At 38.4% G+C, this 15000-nt stretch overlaps 1 protein-coding gene across 1 annotated transcript in view; it reads left to right on the top strand.

The window, feature by feature from the left end:
• Positions 1-6619, top strand: part of LOC310740569 (proline-rich protein 29-like) — a 9562-nt gene extending 2943 nt beyond the window's left edge. Inside the window, exons 3-6 of the mRNA XM_083567443.1 lie at positions 4552-4658; positions 4751-4944; positions 6004-6074; positions 6397-6619. Of these exons, the coding sequence (XP_083423569.1) occupies positions 4552-4658; positions 4751-4944; positions 6004-6074; positions 6397-6449 (425 nt within the window). The 3' untranslated portion in view covers positions 6450-6619. The remainder of the gene's footprint in view (positions 1-4551; positions 4659-4750; positions 4945-6003; positions 6075-6396) is intronic.
• The last annotated feature ends 8381 nt before the right edge of the window (positions 6620-15000 follow it).

Here is a 15000-nt window from a genome sequence, read left to right as displayed (position 1 = left end):
TTTCAGGAACGTTAGGAATAACATTTTAAACTATGTTTTCACTAACAAATTACATAAAATAAAATAAAAATCAATCATTGTATTAAAGTGAGAGAATGTCTAGATTAATTCACTAAGGTACCATAGGGGATGTGGGGGTGCATCCAAAATTAATGGATTTCTGCTGTATAATAATCTTTTGTCAATAAAAATGTCCATGCTTAAAATATTTACACTTCAAATAGTCAAGTTTATTTCTATAGCGCTTTTCACAATGGACATTGTCTCAAAGCAGCTTTACAGAATTTAAAAATTAAAGTAAATGATGTGTAATTATCCCTAATGAGCAGCCATGGGCAACTGTGGAAAGGAAAAACTCCCTTAGATGTTATGAGGAACAAACCTTGAGAGAAACCAGACTCAAAAGGGGAACCCATCCTCATTTGGGTGATATCACGAGCTGCTCTAGTTAAAATCACTAACGACCTGTTTTTAGCTTCAGACCAAGGCTACATCTCCCTATTAGTTTTACTAGATCTTAGTGCTGCGTTCGACACTATAGATCATGATCTTCTCCTCGATCGCTTACAGAATTACATCGGTATTCAGGGACAGGCATTAAGCTGGTTTAAATCCTACCTGTCCAATCGTTACCATTTCGTAGATTTAAATGGAGAGCTATCCAGGATAATGCTAGTAAATTATGGCGTGCCACAAGGGTCAGTTCTGGGACCCCTGCTTTTTACAATATACATGCTTCCATTAGGAAATATTATTAGAAGGCATGGAATTAGCTTCCATTGTTATGCTGATGATACCCAGCTATATATTTCATCCAAACCAGGCGATACAGCTCAATTAGCTCGCATAACTGAGTGTGTTGAAGAAATAAGAGATTGGATGACCCATAACTTTCTGCTATTAAATCCTGATAAAACGGAGATTTTGCTCATCGGCCCAAAAAATAGTACACAGAAGCTCCAGCATCTCAGCCTGCATTTAGACGGTTGTTCTGTAACTACTAGTTCAACGGTAAAAGACCTGGGAGTTATTTTAGACAGCAACTTATCTTTTAAAAATCACATCAATCAAGTTACAAAAACAGCCTTCTTTCACCTTAGAAATATTTCTAAGCTAAGAAATATGTTATCTATATCTGATGCAGAGAAGCTCGTCCATGCGTTTATGACCTCTAGAATAGACTACTGTAATGCATTACTAGGTGGATGTCCTGCATCATTAATAAACAAGCTTCAGTTAGTTCAGAATGCCGCAGCAAGAGTTCTTACTAGGTCAAGAAAATACGATCATATAACCCCAATCTTATCGTCCCTACATTGGCTTCCTATTAAGTTTCGAATAGACTACAAACTACTGCTACTCACTTATAAAGCACTAAATGGTTTGGCTCCCATGTATCTATCCAGTCTCTTAACACGCTACAATCCGTCACGCTCCCTGAGATCTCAAAACTCTGGGCTTCTAGTAGTTCCTAGAATAGCAAAGTCCACTAAAGGCGGTAGAGCATTTTCACATTTAGCTCCTAAACTCTGGAATAGTCTTCCTGACAGTGTTCGGGGTTCAGATACACTCTCCCAGTTTAAGTGCAGATTAAAAACATATCTTTTTAGCAAAGCCTACACATAACACACATCACACACGTCACATCACAACCTTGTGCTCCAGAACATCTGATCACATGCACATTATCAACTTGTGCTGTTAATATCATGAACAGCAGCTACGCTAATTCCTCTCCACTGCTTCTCTTTCTCTCCCCATCCCGAGGCTTCCTGAGGTTTGGCCAGCTCCAGTCACGTCCCACCTCGTGAAGATTATGGACCTATGGATGATCATGGAGAAGTAGATGCCGAGTGTTTAAAGGCCCTGGCATGGAGAAGCTGATGCTGGATCTATGATGATCACAAATTGTTCTGTATTGTTGAAAGATTTATGACCAAACTTTTGATGTCACCCATATGAGGATGGGTTCCCCTTTGAGTCTGGTTCCTCTCAAGGTTTCTTCCTCATATCATCTAAGGGAGTTTTTCCTTGCCACTGTCGCCACGGCTGCTCATCAGGGACAAACGCACACCATTCACCTTCACTGTTGTTTTCTGTAAAGCTGCTTTGAGACAATGTCTGTTGTGAAAAGCGCTATACAAATAAACTTGACTTGACTTGACTTGACTTGGTTATAAATCTTAACAAAAGACAAAACACTGGAGAGTGAGAACTATCATAAGCACCAAAATGTAAGATTATGATTATTGTTATGGAACCAGGAGCTACTGAGCAACTCATAAAATAACTCAACACCAGCCTTTCGATGCCAGAGCCTTTAAACTTTCGAAGAGGTCCAATGTCCAGACTCGACCAATGTCCAGACATGAAGTGCAAATGGTACATCTCTAGATGGTTCTGGATGTTTGCGGCTTCGGCATCTACTTCTTTAGAGGTCCATAATCTTCCTGAGGTGGGAAACTGGTGCAACCTCAGGTTTATTGATGATGCAGGACAACCACCTAGTAATGCATTACAATAGTCCAGTCTGGAGGTCATGAATATATAGACGAGCTGCTCTGCATCAGATATAGACAACATGTTTATTAGCAATATATCTAAGGTGAAAGAAGGCTGTTTTTGTAATATGGGTAATATGATTTTCAAAAGACAAGTTGCTGTCTAAAATAACTCAGGTCTTTTACTGTTGAACTAATATTTACATGGCATGCTTCTAAATGCAGGTTGAAATGATGGAGCTTCTGTGTACTGGTTTTTGGGCCGATAAGCAAAATCTCTGTCTTATCAGAATTTAATAATAGAAAGTTATGCGTCATCCATTCTTTTAATTCTTTGACACACTCAGTTACACTCATGTTTTGTCTGGGTTTGATGTGATATATATTGCTGGGTATCATCAGCATAACAGTGAAAGCTAATCCCATGCCTTCTAATAATATTTTCCAAGGGAAGCATGTATATTGTGAAAAGCAGGGGTCCTAGAACTAAACCTTGTGGCACCCCATAATTTACTTGTATTCATCTCGATAGGTTTCCATTTAAATCTACAAAATGGTAACGATCAGACAGGTAGGATTTAAACCAGCTTATTGCCTGCCCCTGAATGCCAATGTAATTCTGTAAGCGATCCAGAAGAAAGTCATAATCTATAGTTTCCAATGCAGCAAACCTAACAGAGAGATGTAGCTTTGGTCTGAAGCTAAAAACAAGTCATTTGTTGTTGTAACTAGCACAGTTTCTGTGCTATGATGGAGCCTGAAACCTGACTGAAACTATTCAAAGATATTGTTTTCTTGTAAGAAGGAACATAACTGGGCAAACACAATCTTTTCTAAAACCTGACATGATTCGAATCTTAGACATGATTTAAACACTTGTTTAAATATATTTTTTTCAGTATGGTAGAAAGGTCTGGCCTGACAACTGAAAAGCAAAAGCAGAAGGAAAATTAATGAATAAATGAATGATGGAGTGAATGAATGAATCAATCAATCAATGAAAAAAAATACAGCTTTCACATAAAAAATGCAGGGGCTACTGGCTTTGCAATCTTAGTCTCAGATACACTTGTTACAGAACATCTGATAAGTTTTGTACACTTTTCTGCCCCAAAATTCAGAATTTTAAAGTGTTTGAAAGCCACGATGCAACATACTTTTCCCGAAGCTTATTATTAACTCGTTGCAAACTTAGTGGTGAGTAAACAAGATCATTTTGCATGATAGGCTACAGAATAAAGACATCTGCCATATGAGTCATATTCACCTCTTTCTGTGGAATCTTGGCTGTGGTTAGTGCTGAAACATATCCGAATTTCAAAAAAATGAATGATTTGGAAACAACAAAATATGTTTTGTTACAAAAGCTCTCATAGCGAGAGCTAAAAACAAAACACCTCGATGAAAAGCATGTATGTTTTTCATCTAACCTGATAAATTAAGTTTAAAGTATAATCTGTTCACTTTTATGCTCTAAACATGTAGGCTGTATGCATAAAAATGACACGTGTATGAGTTTTACATGAATCTAATCAAATGGCTACTGAAATTGTATTTAATTTAATTTGTAAATGATTGAAGTGAGGCTTTTATCCACATATCCATATTAACCATATAATAATAATTTTCTAAATTCCTTTACACACATCTAAAGCAAGTTTCAATCCTGGTTACATTCTCAAATAATTTCAGGTCGTAGTTTTTTTGTGATTCCATGATGACCACTTAATTAATCCAATTATCTTTTAGAATGCATTAAATCATCTCTTAATTAATCTTTTAAAAGAAGACTAGAAGCAATTCGTTTGCAGTTTTCTTTTTGCCATCACACACACCTAAATTTCTAACCAAAAGAGATGTGTTCACAAAGCACTATCTAGTGGAAGCTCATGGTATGGCATGCATGGATATTTGTCTTGTGCCACAATGCCACTACTAGAGAGTTGCCTGTTTTTAAACGTGTGTGTGTGTGTGTGTGTGTGTGTGTGTGTGTGTGTGTGTGTGTGTGTGTGTGTGTGTGTGTGTGTGTGTGTGTGTGTGTGTTTGACAGACCTTGTAGAGCTGATGATGATGCAGAATGCTCAGATGCACCAGGTCATCATGAACAACATGACCATGTCTGCACTCAGTTCTTTCGGGTACACGCAAGCACATGAGGTAAAATAGAAACACTTGTGCGTTCAAGCTGTTTTTAAATTATGAATGTAAAATAGTGCAGCTTAACTTGTTTACACTCTACACTACAACAGCAACCAGGTGCACCTGTAACAGCTGAGGTGGAGCCAGAGGTGTATCATCACCACTACCCCTGCCCCCCCTGTGTACCTTATCACGAATGGGTTCCTGTGTCTCAGGCACCGATTCAGTCTCAGTTTCCTCTGCAGATTATTCCAGGGTTTCAGGATCCTACATACTCTTCACATGACATAGGACACAGAGACAGGTGAGAGGGGCACACTCTAGTTTACACTACATCCTAAGAATTGATACTTTGCTTTTCAAAAATTTCCTTTGAGTTGTGTTATTGCTCCATAAGTTTGTATAAGAATTATTATTTTAACCACATGGTCAACTAGATCTATATGAGACACTGAATCAATTGTTATTGAAAGGTAGTTCAAAACTCAGCAAATACCAAAATGAATTAATAAACAAATTAATTCCCCAGAATAATGTAAAAATACTTTGTAACATAATTTTTTTTCAATGAAGCAGTGAGCAAACGACACTTTTCCTAAAGTAAAAAGTTTTTTTTCGAACATTTAGTCTCCATTTACTGTTATAATAACCTCCACTCTTCTGAAAAGATGTTCCACTAGATTTTAGAGTGTGCTTGTGGAGATTGGTGCTAATTCAGGCAAGGGTGTTGGTAAAGTCAGGTATTGATGTAGAGTGAGGAGGTCCGAGGTGCAGTCAGCGTTCTAAATCATCCCAAAGGTGTTCTGAAAGGTTGAGGTCAGAGCTCTATAGCAGGCCACTGAAGATCTTACACTCAAACTTATGTAAACCATATATTAATAGATTTGGCTTTGTGCACAGGGTCAGTGTCATGCTGAAACAGGTTTGGGTCGCCTAGTTCAAGTGAAGGAAAAATTTTATGCTACCTCATCCAAAGACATCCTATACAATTGTGTGCCTCTAATATTATAAGTCAATATTTCATATAAGAGCTTTAAATTAAAAATACATAAAATACAATCCTTATTGTCCAACCAATACTTTACATAGTGCATTTCTATTCTTATACAATTAAAAGATCTGGATTTCCTTATTTTAATTGAATCACTAGGTCTATGATTATATAAGCACCATAATTACATACTCAGCATAATTACATTATGCTAAGTGTGGAAACACAAATCAGAAAACACAAGTTGTTCTTTTTTTTTCACCACAAATGGTAAATGCCTTATACATACACACACACACACACACACACACACACACACACACACACACACACACACACACACACTTGATATGTGTCACTAACAATTTGCAGAAAAGCAGTTCACCCTCCACCACCACCGAGCGCAACAGGCACTGTCGGACCTGATGTTCCTCCTGCTGCAGGTGCAAGCACACACACACGCGCGCACACACACACACATGCACGCACGAAAGCACGCACGCACACACGCACGCAAGCACACACACGCGCACACACACACACACACACACATGCACGCACACACGCACGCACACACACACACACACACACACACACACACACACACACACACACACACACACACACACAATCTATTTATTTTGGGATATTAATGGCAATAGAGAATGCATACAGTTTTTCTCTCCATAGAATTATGTGGAGCCGACAGCAAAAATACCTAAATCTCAAAATCTCTCTCTCTCTTTTTCACACACTTCCTTGCAGAGTATTATGAAGCAGAAAGAAGGCAGCACAGACAAGAGGAGACACAGCAATGAAACAGAAACAATAATGCATCCTGGATGGACCTTCCTAGAGACACTGACAAACACAGATCTTTAGACACATCAGCTCAGAAGCAATTTATCTGTTGTGAGAACATGCTGTAATAAGGTGTTAAGTCGCTTTAGCCTGTTAAATTAATCTTCTCATTGGTAGCAATTTATTTTCCTATCATACATAATGAATTAAACTTGAACTTCATTTCATCTTCTCCCGCTTATCCGTAATTCAGGTCGCGGGGGCAGCAGTCTAAGCAGATTCCCCAGACACTTCTCCGTGTCCAGGGATCGGGCTGTCAAGGCCCCCGCCTTCGACTGCTGCCCAATTCTCTCAGCACCGGTCCCTTACGGTCCCTCCTGCAGGTGGTGAGCCCACGGGAAGGCGGCCCCACGTCGCGGCTCTTGATTTATTTTTCTTGTAAGGGTCCCCTGGAGCATAGAGGGTTAAGAGCCTTGCTCAAGGGCCCAAGAGTGGCAGCTTGGCGATACCGGGGCTTGAACCCCCGACCTTCCGATCGGTAACCCAGCGCCTTAACCGCTGGAGCCACCACTCCCCCCTGAACTTCATTCATCTGAGATGAATTCTAATGTTGTAACGTTTAATAGATTTCCCTTTTCCTAGGAAGTCTAGAAAACACACAGTATTTCAGATTCCATTATGTGTTTTTAGAAGCCGCTAATGGTCTGAATGGCATCTATTCGCTTTGTTTAGTTAAAATAATATTTCTAACAGCTCATCCGGCTACAACTTACTCGCCAAAAGGATCAGAGGATCAGGAAATCATTTAAATATTAACATAAATGTGGAGAAAAAAAAGAGATTGAAAGGATCAAATCGAATAATCAAATTCAATAAATGACCATTAAATGATTGAGCAACCTAACAGCCTTTTTAACTTAGTCATATCTGTGAGCAACAATTTGCATATAGTAGTCTGATCTTTAAAGCTTTGAACTCAGCAGTGTCAGAAAAGTGCTGTGTGAAAGCCAGGACCCAAGGTTTCCCACTAGAACATTGCCCAGAGCATCACATTGTCTACTCTGGCTTGCTTTTTTCTGATTGTGTGTCCCGGTTGCATCTCTTCCCCAGGCATGAGACACACACACATGCACATAGACCCCTCCACCAACATGATGTAAATGAAAACATGATTCATCAGAACAGGCTTTTTCCCATTGTTCAATTATACTGTTCTGGTGTCAATTATAGGCAATATCAGAGGTGGATAGGGGTCAGGTTGGACATTTTGACAGTTCTGCCATTATGGAGCCTCATACACAGCAGGCTGCGGTGCACTGTGTGTTCTGGTGCCTTTCTATTAGAGACTGCATAAACCCTTTCAGCTATTTCAGCTCTTTTGTGAGATCAAACGCAAAGCTCCTCTGTGGGATTAAAGTTTACCTAAATATGTCAGCATCATATAAAGAAAATGTTGTTTTTGAGCATGCTTTTGAGTTTAGGTTTGAACCAACGAAGAAAGATAACCAGATGACATCTGTGTGTTTGAATTGTGAAAAAAAAAGATGGACCGAAACATTGTTAAAGCAGTTACTGTTCAGACTAACGTTTTGATGTCATATTTCAAGACTCTGAGAGTTGATTTACTTACAGAAGAAGAGATTTAACAGCACATCTTATTGCGCATCATTGAGCAGTTCGTGCCCATGAGCTTCTCACCAATTTACCAGTTGTCCTTCTTTGCTTCACTTTGAGGTTCTAACAATTGCATACCTTTGCAAACCGCAAAACACTTTCAGTTTTAGAAACGCTCTGACAACAAGTCGACTAGCCATTACATTTTGGTCCTTTCAAAATCCCTCAGATCCTTATGCTTGCCAACTTTTCCTGCTTTAAACACATCAACTTCAAAAGCTGACAGTTCACTTTTAGCCCAATACAGAGTGGTGCAGGATAAGGGGAAATTTTGGACCTAGGATTTGGCGATCCTGGGGCATCGGCAATTGTTTGGAACCAGTGCGACCTCTTTTAGAACCATTTGCCATTTTATCAGAATTGTAATACTGTGCAAAGAAATGTCTGTGTCATTACTAGTTGTAATGTACTACTACTAATATAATGTACTGATTTAAATGTCATGATTGTGTGTCGTTTACAAATTTTTAAGAAACAGGTTCAGCCTTTAGAAAGAAATCAGAGAAATATGAGACTATTCGAGGTGATGTGTTGAGCTGTTTCTTAGAAATTACGCACCTATGTTGCAATCGCATTAACAGTTTAAACACAATCACAACGTCCTAATTGGTAATAATGCCAAAATTTCCTTTGCGCAACACTCACACTGTTACCCTTCTTATAAAAAGTTTCACATCGAACGCTCGTTGCGCACCACTCCACTGCTCCATTATAACTAATTGTTTATAAACGAGATCGCACTGGTTTTAAACAATTGCTGATACTCCAGGGTGCCTAACTCCTAGTTCCAAAATGTTTCTGTGCCACCTTGTACATCCCTCCCCTTTGCATGATAAAATAATGGTGGTTGCAATGTTATGGCTGATCAATGTATATGTGTTACAAAAGTATGAATAAAGCAACAACACAAACATGTGAAGTGCAGTATACTCAGACACAATGCTGAAAAGGAAATGATCAAAGTGTAAACATGGACCACTGTTGGTAGATTTGATGTGTGCAATACAGCAGTGAAATGAAAGGGGGTAATTCTATCATCTGAACAGCAGAGGTCAGTAAGGGTCACTCTTTTCGTGTGAGGATGAGTCAGAGTTTATAATAAGCAGACTGTGCCTTAAATCGGTGTGTAAGGATATGACAGGAGGATATGAGGTGAACCTGGTGAATAAATTGCTGACCTATTGCTTATTGTCTGAGGATATATGACATTCACAGATCTGTGTGCTGCTTTGGTAGGCCATGCACAATCCACTCACTCACATGCTATAATGAGCACAAAAGCATTAAGAATCTGGTTTTCACATATAAAAGGCGAAAAAAAGTATTTCTTTTCATATCCCAGCAATGATAGGAAGCTGTGGTCAGTGCTCAGGGGCCCCAAGAGTGGCAGCTTGGCGATACCAGGGTTTGAACCCCTGACTTTCACCTTAACCACTGAGCTACGACCTTCTCACAAACATTATAACACTTCACGATTTTGCGTGTTATCCTTGCTACTCTTCTTTGTATTGTTCCAAGTTTAGTATACAGGCTGCCGAAACAAAGAGCAGGAGTCAATCAAGTGCAAAAGCAATCGTTTAAAAAAGTATTATAAATAGAACCAGATGAAGTGATCAGAGTGGTCCAAGCACTGTTCACTAATAGCTTCCTATTGGTCAGTTCCTCTAAAATTATAAATTAAGCAATAAAAAGATATGTTACTTTTGAACATAGACAAAGTTTGGGTTTATTTTTGTGGATTTTGTCGAGGTTGTATCAAATAGATTTCAGACTAGCTCTGTTTACAATAAAATACTTTATTTATATATATTTACACACTATCACCTTCAAAATAGTCCCCTTGCACAACAATACAGCGCTCCTAGCATTCCTGACAATTCTGGAATGTGTCCTGGAGGTCTTCTTTTCAAAGGGTGTCAAGAAACATCTGTGATTTGCGATGGATCTCCGCAATGGTATCAAACGGAGACATTTGAGCTGGATCTTCATCTTCAGGAGGAAGGGAAAGTCTGCAGGAGCCAAATGGTATCGACATTTTTGGGGGTTGAGCTCATTGAAGGTCTTCCTGATCGCTCGTCATCTTTCAGTGATGTCGTTGCACTCTCGAAGCATGCAGGCCACTCAAAACACCTCAAACGAGTCATTGCAGCATTGCCGTATGTCTATTGTATGTCGTGTCAAACGTCTTTGTGGCAGATTTGCCCAGTTTCACACAGAATTTCACGTTTGCTCTTTGTTCTAACTTGCTGTCCATGATAAAATTGCAGATGTGGTAAAGCATGTGGTCAGAATAGCACCAGTTACACCATAAAAGTTTTTGATACCACCTCATACAAATGAGTGAGTATTTTCACACCAATTTTGGGACAAAAAGATTTTATGGTAAGTTTGAAAAGGAAGGTGTTACAAATCAGTTCCATCTGGAAGAAAGAATAAGAAGGAAAAAAAAATAACACCTCTCATGCTCGAACCACTAAAATAACTTGGCTCAGTAAAATCATTTAGATTTTAATTTCTAGCAAAGCCAATTGGAACCATTCCTTCTGTCACATGGTGATTTTGCTGCCTGTTTGATGGAACTCAAGCGTTTTTGGTGCTTATTTTACACAAGTGCATGAGGCATGTGGTTTATGCCAAGTGTGTGTGTGTGTGTGTGTGTGTGTGTGTGTGTGTGTGTGTGTGTGTGTGTGTGTGTGTGTGTGTGTGTGTGTGTGTTCATGTGCTTATGTGTGAAATGACTTCTGTTGGTTAGCAGAGACACTTGCATGCTTGTGGTTGAAAACAAATACACAAATCATGCTGCTTGTTTTAAATGAGCCTCCGAAAACTTTTTATAGGACACAGAGTACACTGAATCTCTGACTCATTTCTTCTTTCAGCTTTTTATTCATCAAGCTGGGAACTTTATTAGCAGTTAGCAAAGGCAACAGATCACATTCTAGGGTGTGTATTGATTCTAATAGGAATTTATAATGAAAATATTTTTTTTTTTGTATACATAAACCTGCAAGTACAGTTTACTTTAGGATATTTGATGTGTATTATTCCAAACCACCATATTGTTAAGCCATTTATATATATATGCAGATTACTGCAGGAAATACCGTAATAGGTGATGGTCCAGGAAAACCCATCAACGTCCGGGCGAATTCTGAATTCACAATTGAATTTCTTTTCTAATTTTTTTTCCATCATGCTTTTGACACGTTAACAGGTTGGGTCAAATATGTGCCAGTGCTACTTATAAAATATCACATATTAAAGTCAGAATGTATCTGCTACTCTCTTTTAACAGTGTGAATAACTGATCCTGTCTACAAGAGTGGGTAAGCACATTCCTCACTGAGCGTATGTGTGTGTGGTGTTGTTGTTGTTAGGGAAAGGCTGATATGTTTGTTATGCTGGTTATGTAAAAGCTCTTCTGGGTGCTTTGATTCCATGAGGACTGACACGTGCACATTCTTATAACAGGCACAGAGACCACACACACAGATCACACACACGCACACAGCTCATTTATGTTTAGTACATTTTTGCATTTATAATTGCGATGCTGTGTTTATAGGTATGAGTTCTGAAAACTCTAGATGCAGGTGTACATTGAGATTGAATGATATTTCAAACACTATTCCTGTGATAATGTGAATTCTGATGGCAAATGTTTGCACCAGAACTAATTATGCTGTTGCCCAGCATCATATATGTCTACTTATACATTAATTACCATATTAATGTTTTCCTACATTTTAATATTTTGAGCTATTTGGTGTAGAATCATTGTCTTGATTATCACTGTCAAACTTTTGCAAGGTACTATTGTCTTTCCAGATCAATGCAAAAGTTGCAACATAAAAATTGCGAACGCTGAATATCTCATCATCTACAGTACATAATATCATTAAATGATTCTGAGAATCTGTAGAAATCTCATTAAATGCCTGTGAGCTTCTGTGAGCACTGCATTAAAAACAGGCATGATTCTACAATAGAAATAATTGCCTGGGTTTAGAAACAGCTCCAAAAATCATTGTCTATAAACAAAGGTTGGTTTGTCATCCACAAATGCAGTTTAACGCTTTATCATCCAAAGAGGAACATGTGAACATGATCCAGAAACACTGTTATCTTCTCTGGACAAAAGGTCATTTAGAAAAAAGGAGACTTTTCTGTGGTCAGACAAACTGAAATTTAAAATTCACATTGGAAGCAATGGACTTCATGTCCTTCATACTAAAGAGGAGAGGGACCATTTAGCTTATTATCAGTGCAAGCCTGCATCACTGATGATATGGGGTGTGATAGTCCCTGTGAAATGGGCAGCTTTCACATCTGGATAGGCAGAATCAATGCTGAAAGGTTTATAGAGGTTTTAGAAGTATTCACAATATTTTGTTGAAGCACCTTTACAGACTCAAGTATTTTTCAGTTTGATGCGACAAGCTTGGCACCTTTATTTTTTAACAGTTTCTACCATTCTTCTTTGCAGAATCTATCAAGCTCCATCAGGTTGGATGGGGAGCATTTTCATATCTCTCCTTAGAAAAAAATACATTCACAAAGTTTCCCATAGCCACTCCTTTGTTATCTTGGCTGTGTGCTTGGGGTCTTTGTCTTTGTCCTGTTGGAAGATGAACCATCGCCCCAGTCTGAGGTCCGAAGCACTCTGGAGCAGGTTTTCATCAAGGATGTCTCTGTACATTGTTGCATTCATCTTTCTATTGATCCTGACTAGTCTCCCTGTTCCTGCTGCTGGAGAACATCCCCACAGCATGATGCTGCCACTTATTAACCAGGTGATGAGTGGTGCCTGGTTTCCTCCAGACATGAGGAATATTTGTTTTTAATGGTCTGAGAGTCCTTCGGGTGTCTTTTGGAAAACTCCAGATGGGATGTCATGGGCCTTTTAATGAGGAGTGGCTTCCATACAAGCCTGACCACAGGCATAGAAATGGTTGTCCTCTCTCCACAAAAAAAACCCAAAAAACAAAAACGCTGTAGCTCTTTCAGAGTGACCATCAGGTTCTTGTTCACCTGCCTGACTAAGGTCGTTCTACCCCACTGGTTCAGTTTGGCTGGGCAGCCCATGCTAGAAAGAGTCCTGTTTGTTCCAAACTTCTTCCATTTACAGATGATAGAGGCTCTGTGCTCATTGGGACCTTTAGTGCTCTGACATGCACTGTTAACTGTGGGACCTTCTATAGACAGGTGTGTGCCTTTCTAGATCATGTCCAATCAACTATATTTACCCAAGTTAATCTCCATTTAAGTTATAGAAACATTTCAAAGATGATCAGTGAAAACAAAATGAACCTGAGATAAATTTTTAGTTGTCATGGCAAAGGCTGTGAATACTTATGTATATTTATTTTTTTTTATTTTTTTCGTTTCAGAGATTTTCAAATAAACTGCTTTCACATTTTCATTTTGGAATTTTATTTGCAGAATCTGGAGGAAAATAATGAATCTAATCAATTTTATTTTCGATGTTCTATTGGGAAAAAAAAACAACAAAAAAACAGGTTTATGAGATTTAAAAATCATTGCGTTCTGTTTTTATTTACATTTTAGATTTCCCCAACTTTTTTGAAATTGTGGTTGTAGACTTTAATAAAGTAGACTTTTTTATAAAACATTTATTTAGAACAATTAAACATTATTTATTAATATTTTTAATCAAACAAACTAGTAACAAAATAATATCTAATAATATAATATATATAATGATAATAATATATAATCTCTCCCACAAACCATATTTAAACATTAACAATGTTTCTACATTTGTTCCTGTTTTATAGGTTTTTGGAGAAGGAACAAAATAATGTTTAGGTTTTCCCCCTTAAGCCTGTTTTCTCTTAGACCTTCCTGCTTTTAAAAGAATTCTGTGAATGTACAGATGATGCAGTGATCCCTGTACATATGCCTGAGACACTGAACACTGACTTGTTTGTATGATGAACAAAGACAAAACAGCAGGAAAAAAGTAGTTCTTATTCACATTAAAAATAATATTTTGACTTGAGAATAAATCCTTTCAATACAAGCATCGGTATGGAAAGCGTCCATTTTTAGTGGGCGTGTGAGGCACTGAGTGTGTAATAGAATGCATTATGACATTTGCTGGAACTGAAACAAAAGTACAGACAGAACATGAAGGATTAAGAGATCAGCGGACAAGCACAGGAAAATCCTGACTCCTATTCAGTCCTCCCTTGAACACACTGTATGTAAACTATCTATTAATAGAGAATGTATTGGTACGGAATTTGATGCTACACTGATGCTATTAAATCACACTGATCAGACAGTTTATTGATTTGAATGAAATTGTTACAGAGAGAGCGGAAGAGAAAGAGATGTACAGAATGTGCTTAAAAGTTGTACAGTGTGTCAACAGATACCACATAGCGCTCAGAGCAATGAGACAGTCACCGAGGGCTCGGGTTATGTCTCTGAAATGGTGCAACTTTTTTTTCAAATGTTTGAATGATCTCATGGCTCTATCTATGCTATTAATAGTACAGGGCATTACAAGTCAAATTACATGAAGTTTTTTTGCTGGAAGATATTTCTTACTGTTGAACTTTTTATAAGAGTTTAGGCTTCATTTGTCAGCTGTCAACGCAGTATTAGTTTGACCCCTTGCTTTGCAGGGACATTTTTTTCATGGCTTGCCAGTGAAGAGGACTTTTGCATGCCTGTCACACTAAACCAGCTTGTTGGCGAAGACGGAACAGAGCCATGCCAAGGGACAGTCTGTTCTGCTCCATCCCCCAATTCCACTTCTGCCTGCCTTTTGACTCTTCCCATCTTGTTTTCCATGATAATGTAATGAAGCACAGCAGGTGACAAAGACCGGTGTTACAAAAGAAAACACAAACGACATTATGTCAG

The sequence above is a fragment of the Silurus aristotelis genome (genome assembly GCF_946808225.1).
Source record: "Silurus aristotelis genome assembly, chromosome: 17".
NCBI lineage: Eukaryota > Metazoa > Chordata > Actinopteri > Siluriformes > Siluridae > Silurus > Silurus aristotelis.
This window is presented reverse-complemented; position numbering and strand designations above follow the sequence as displayed.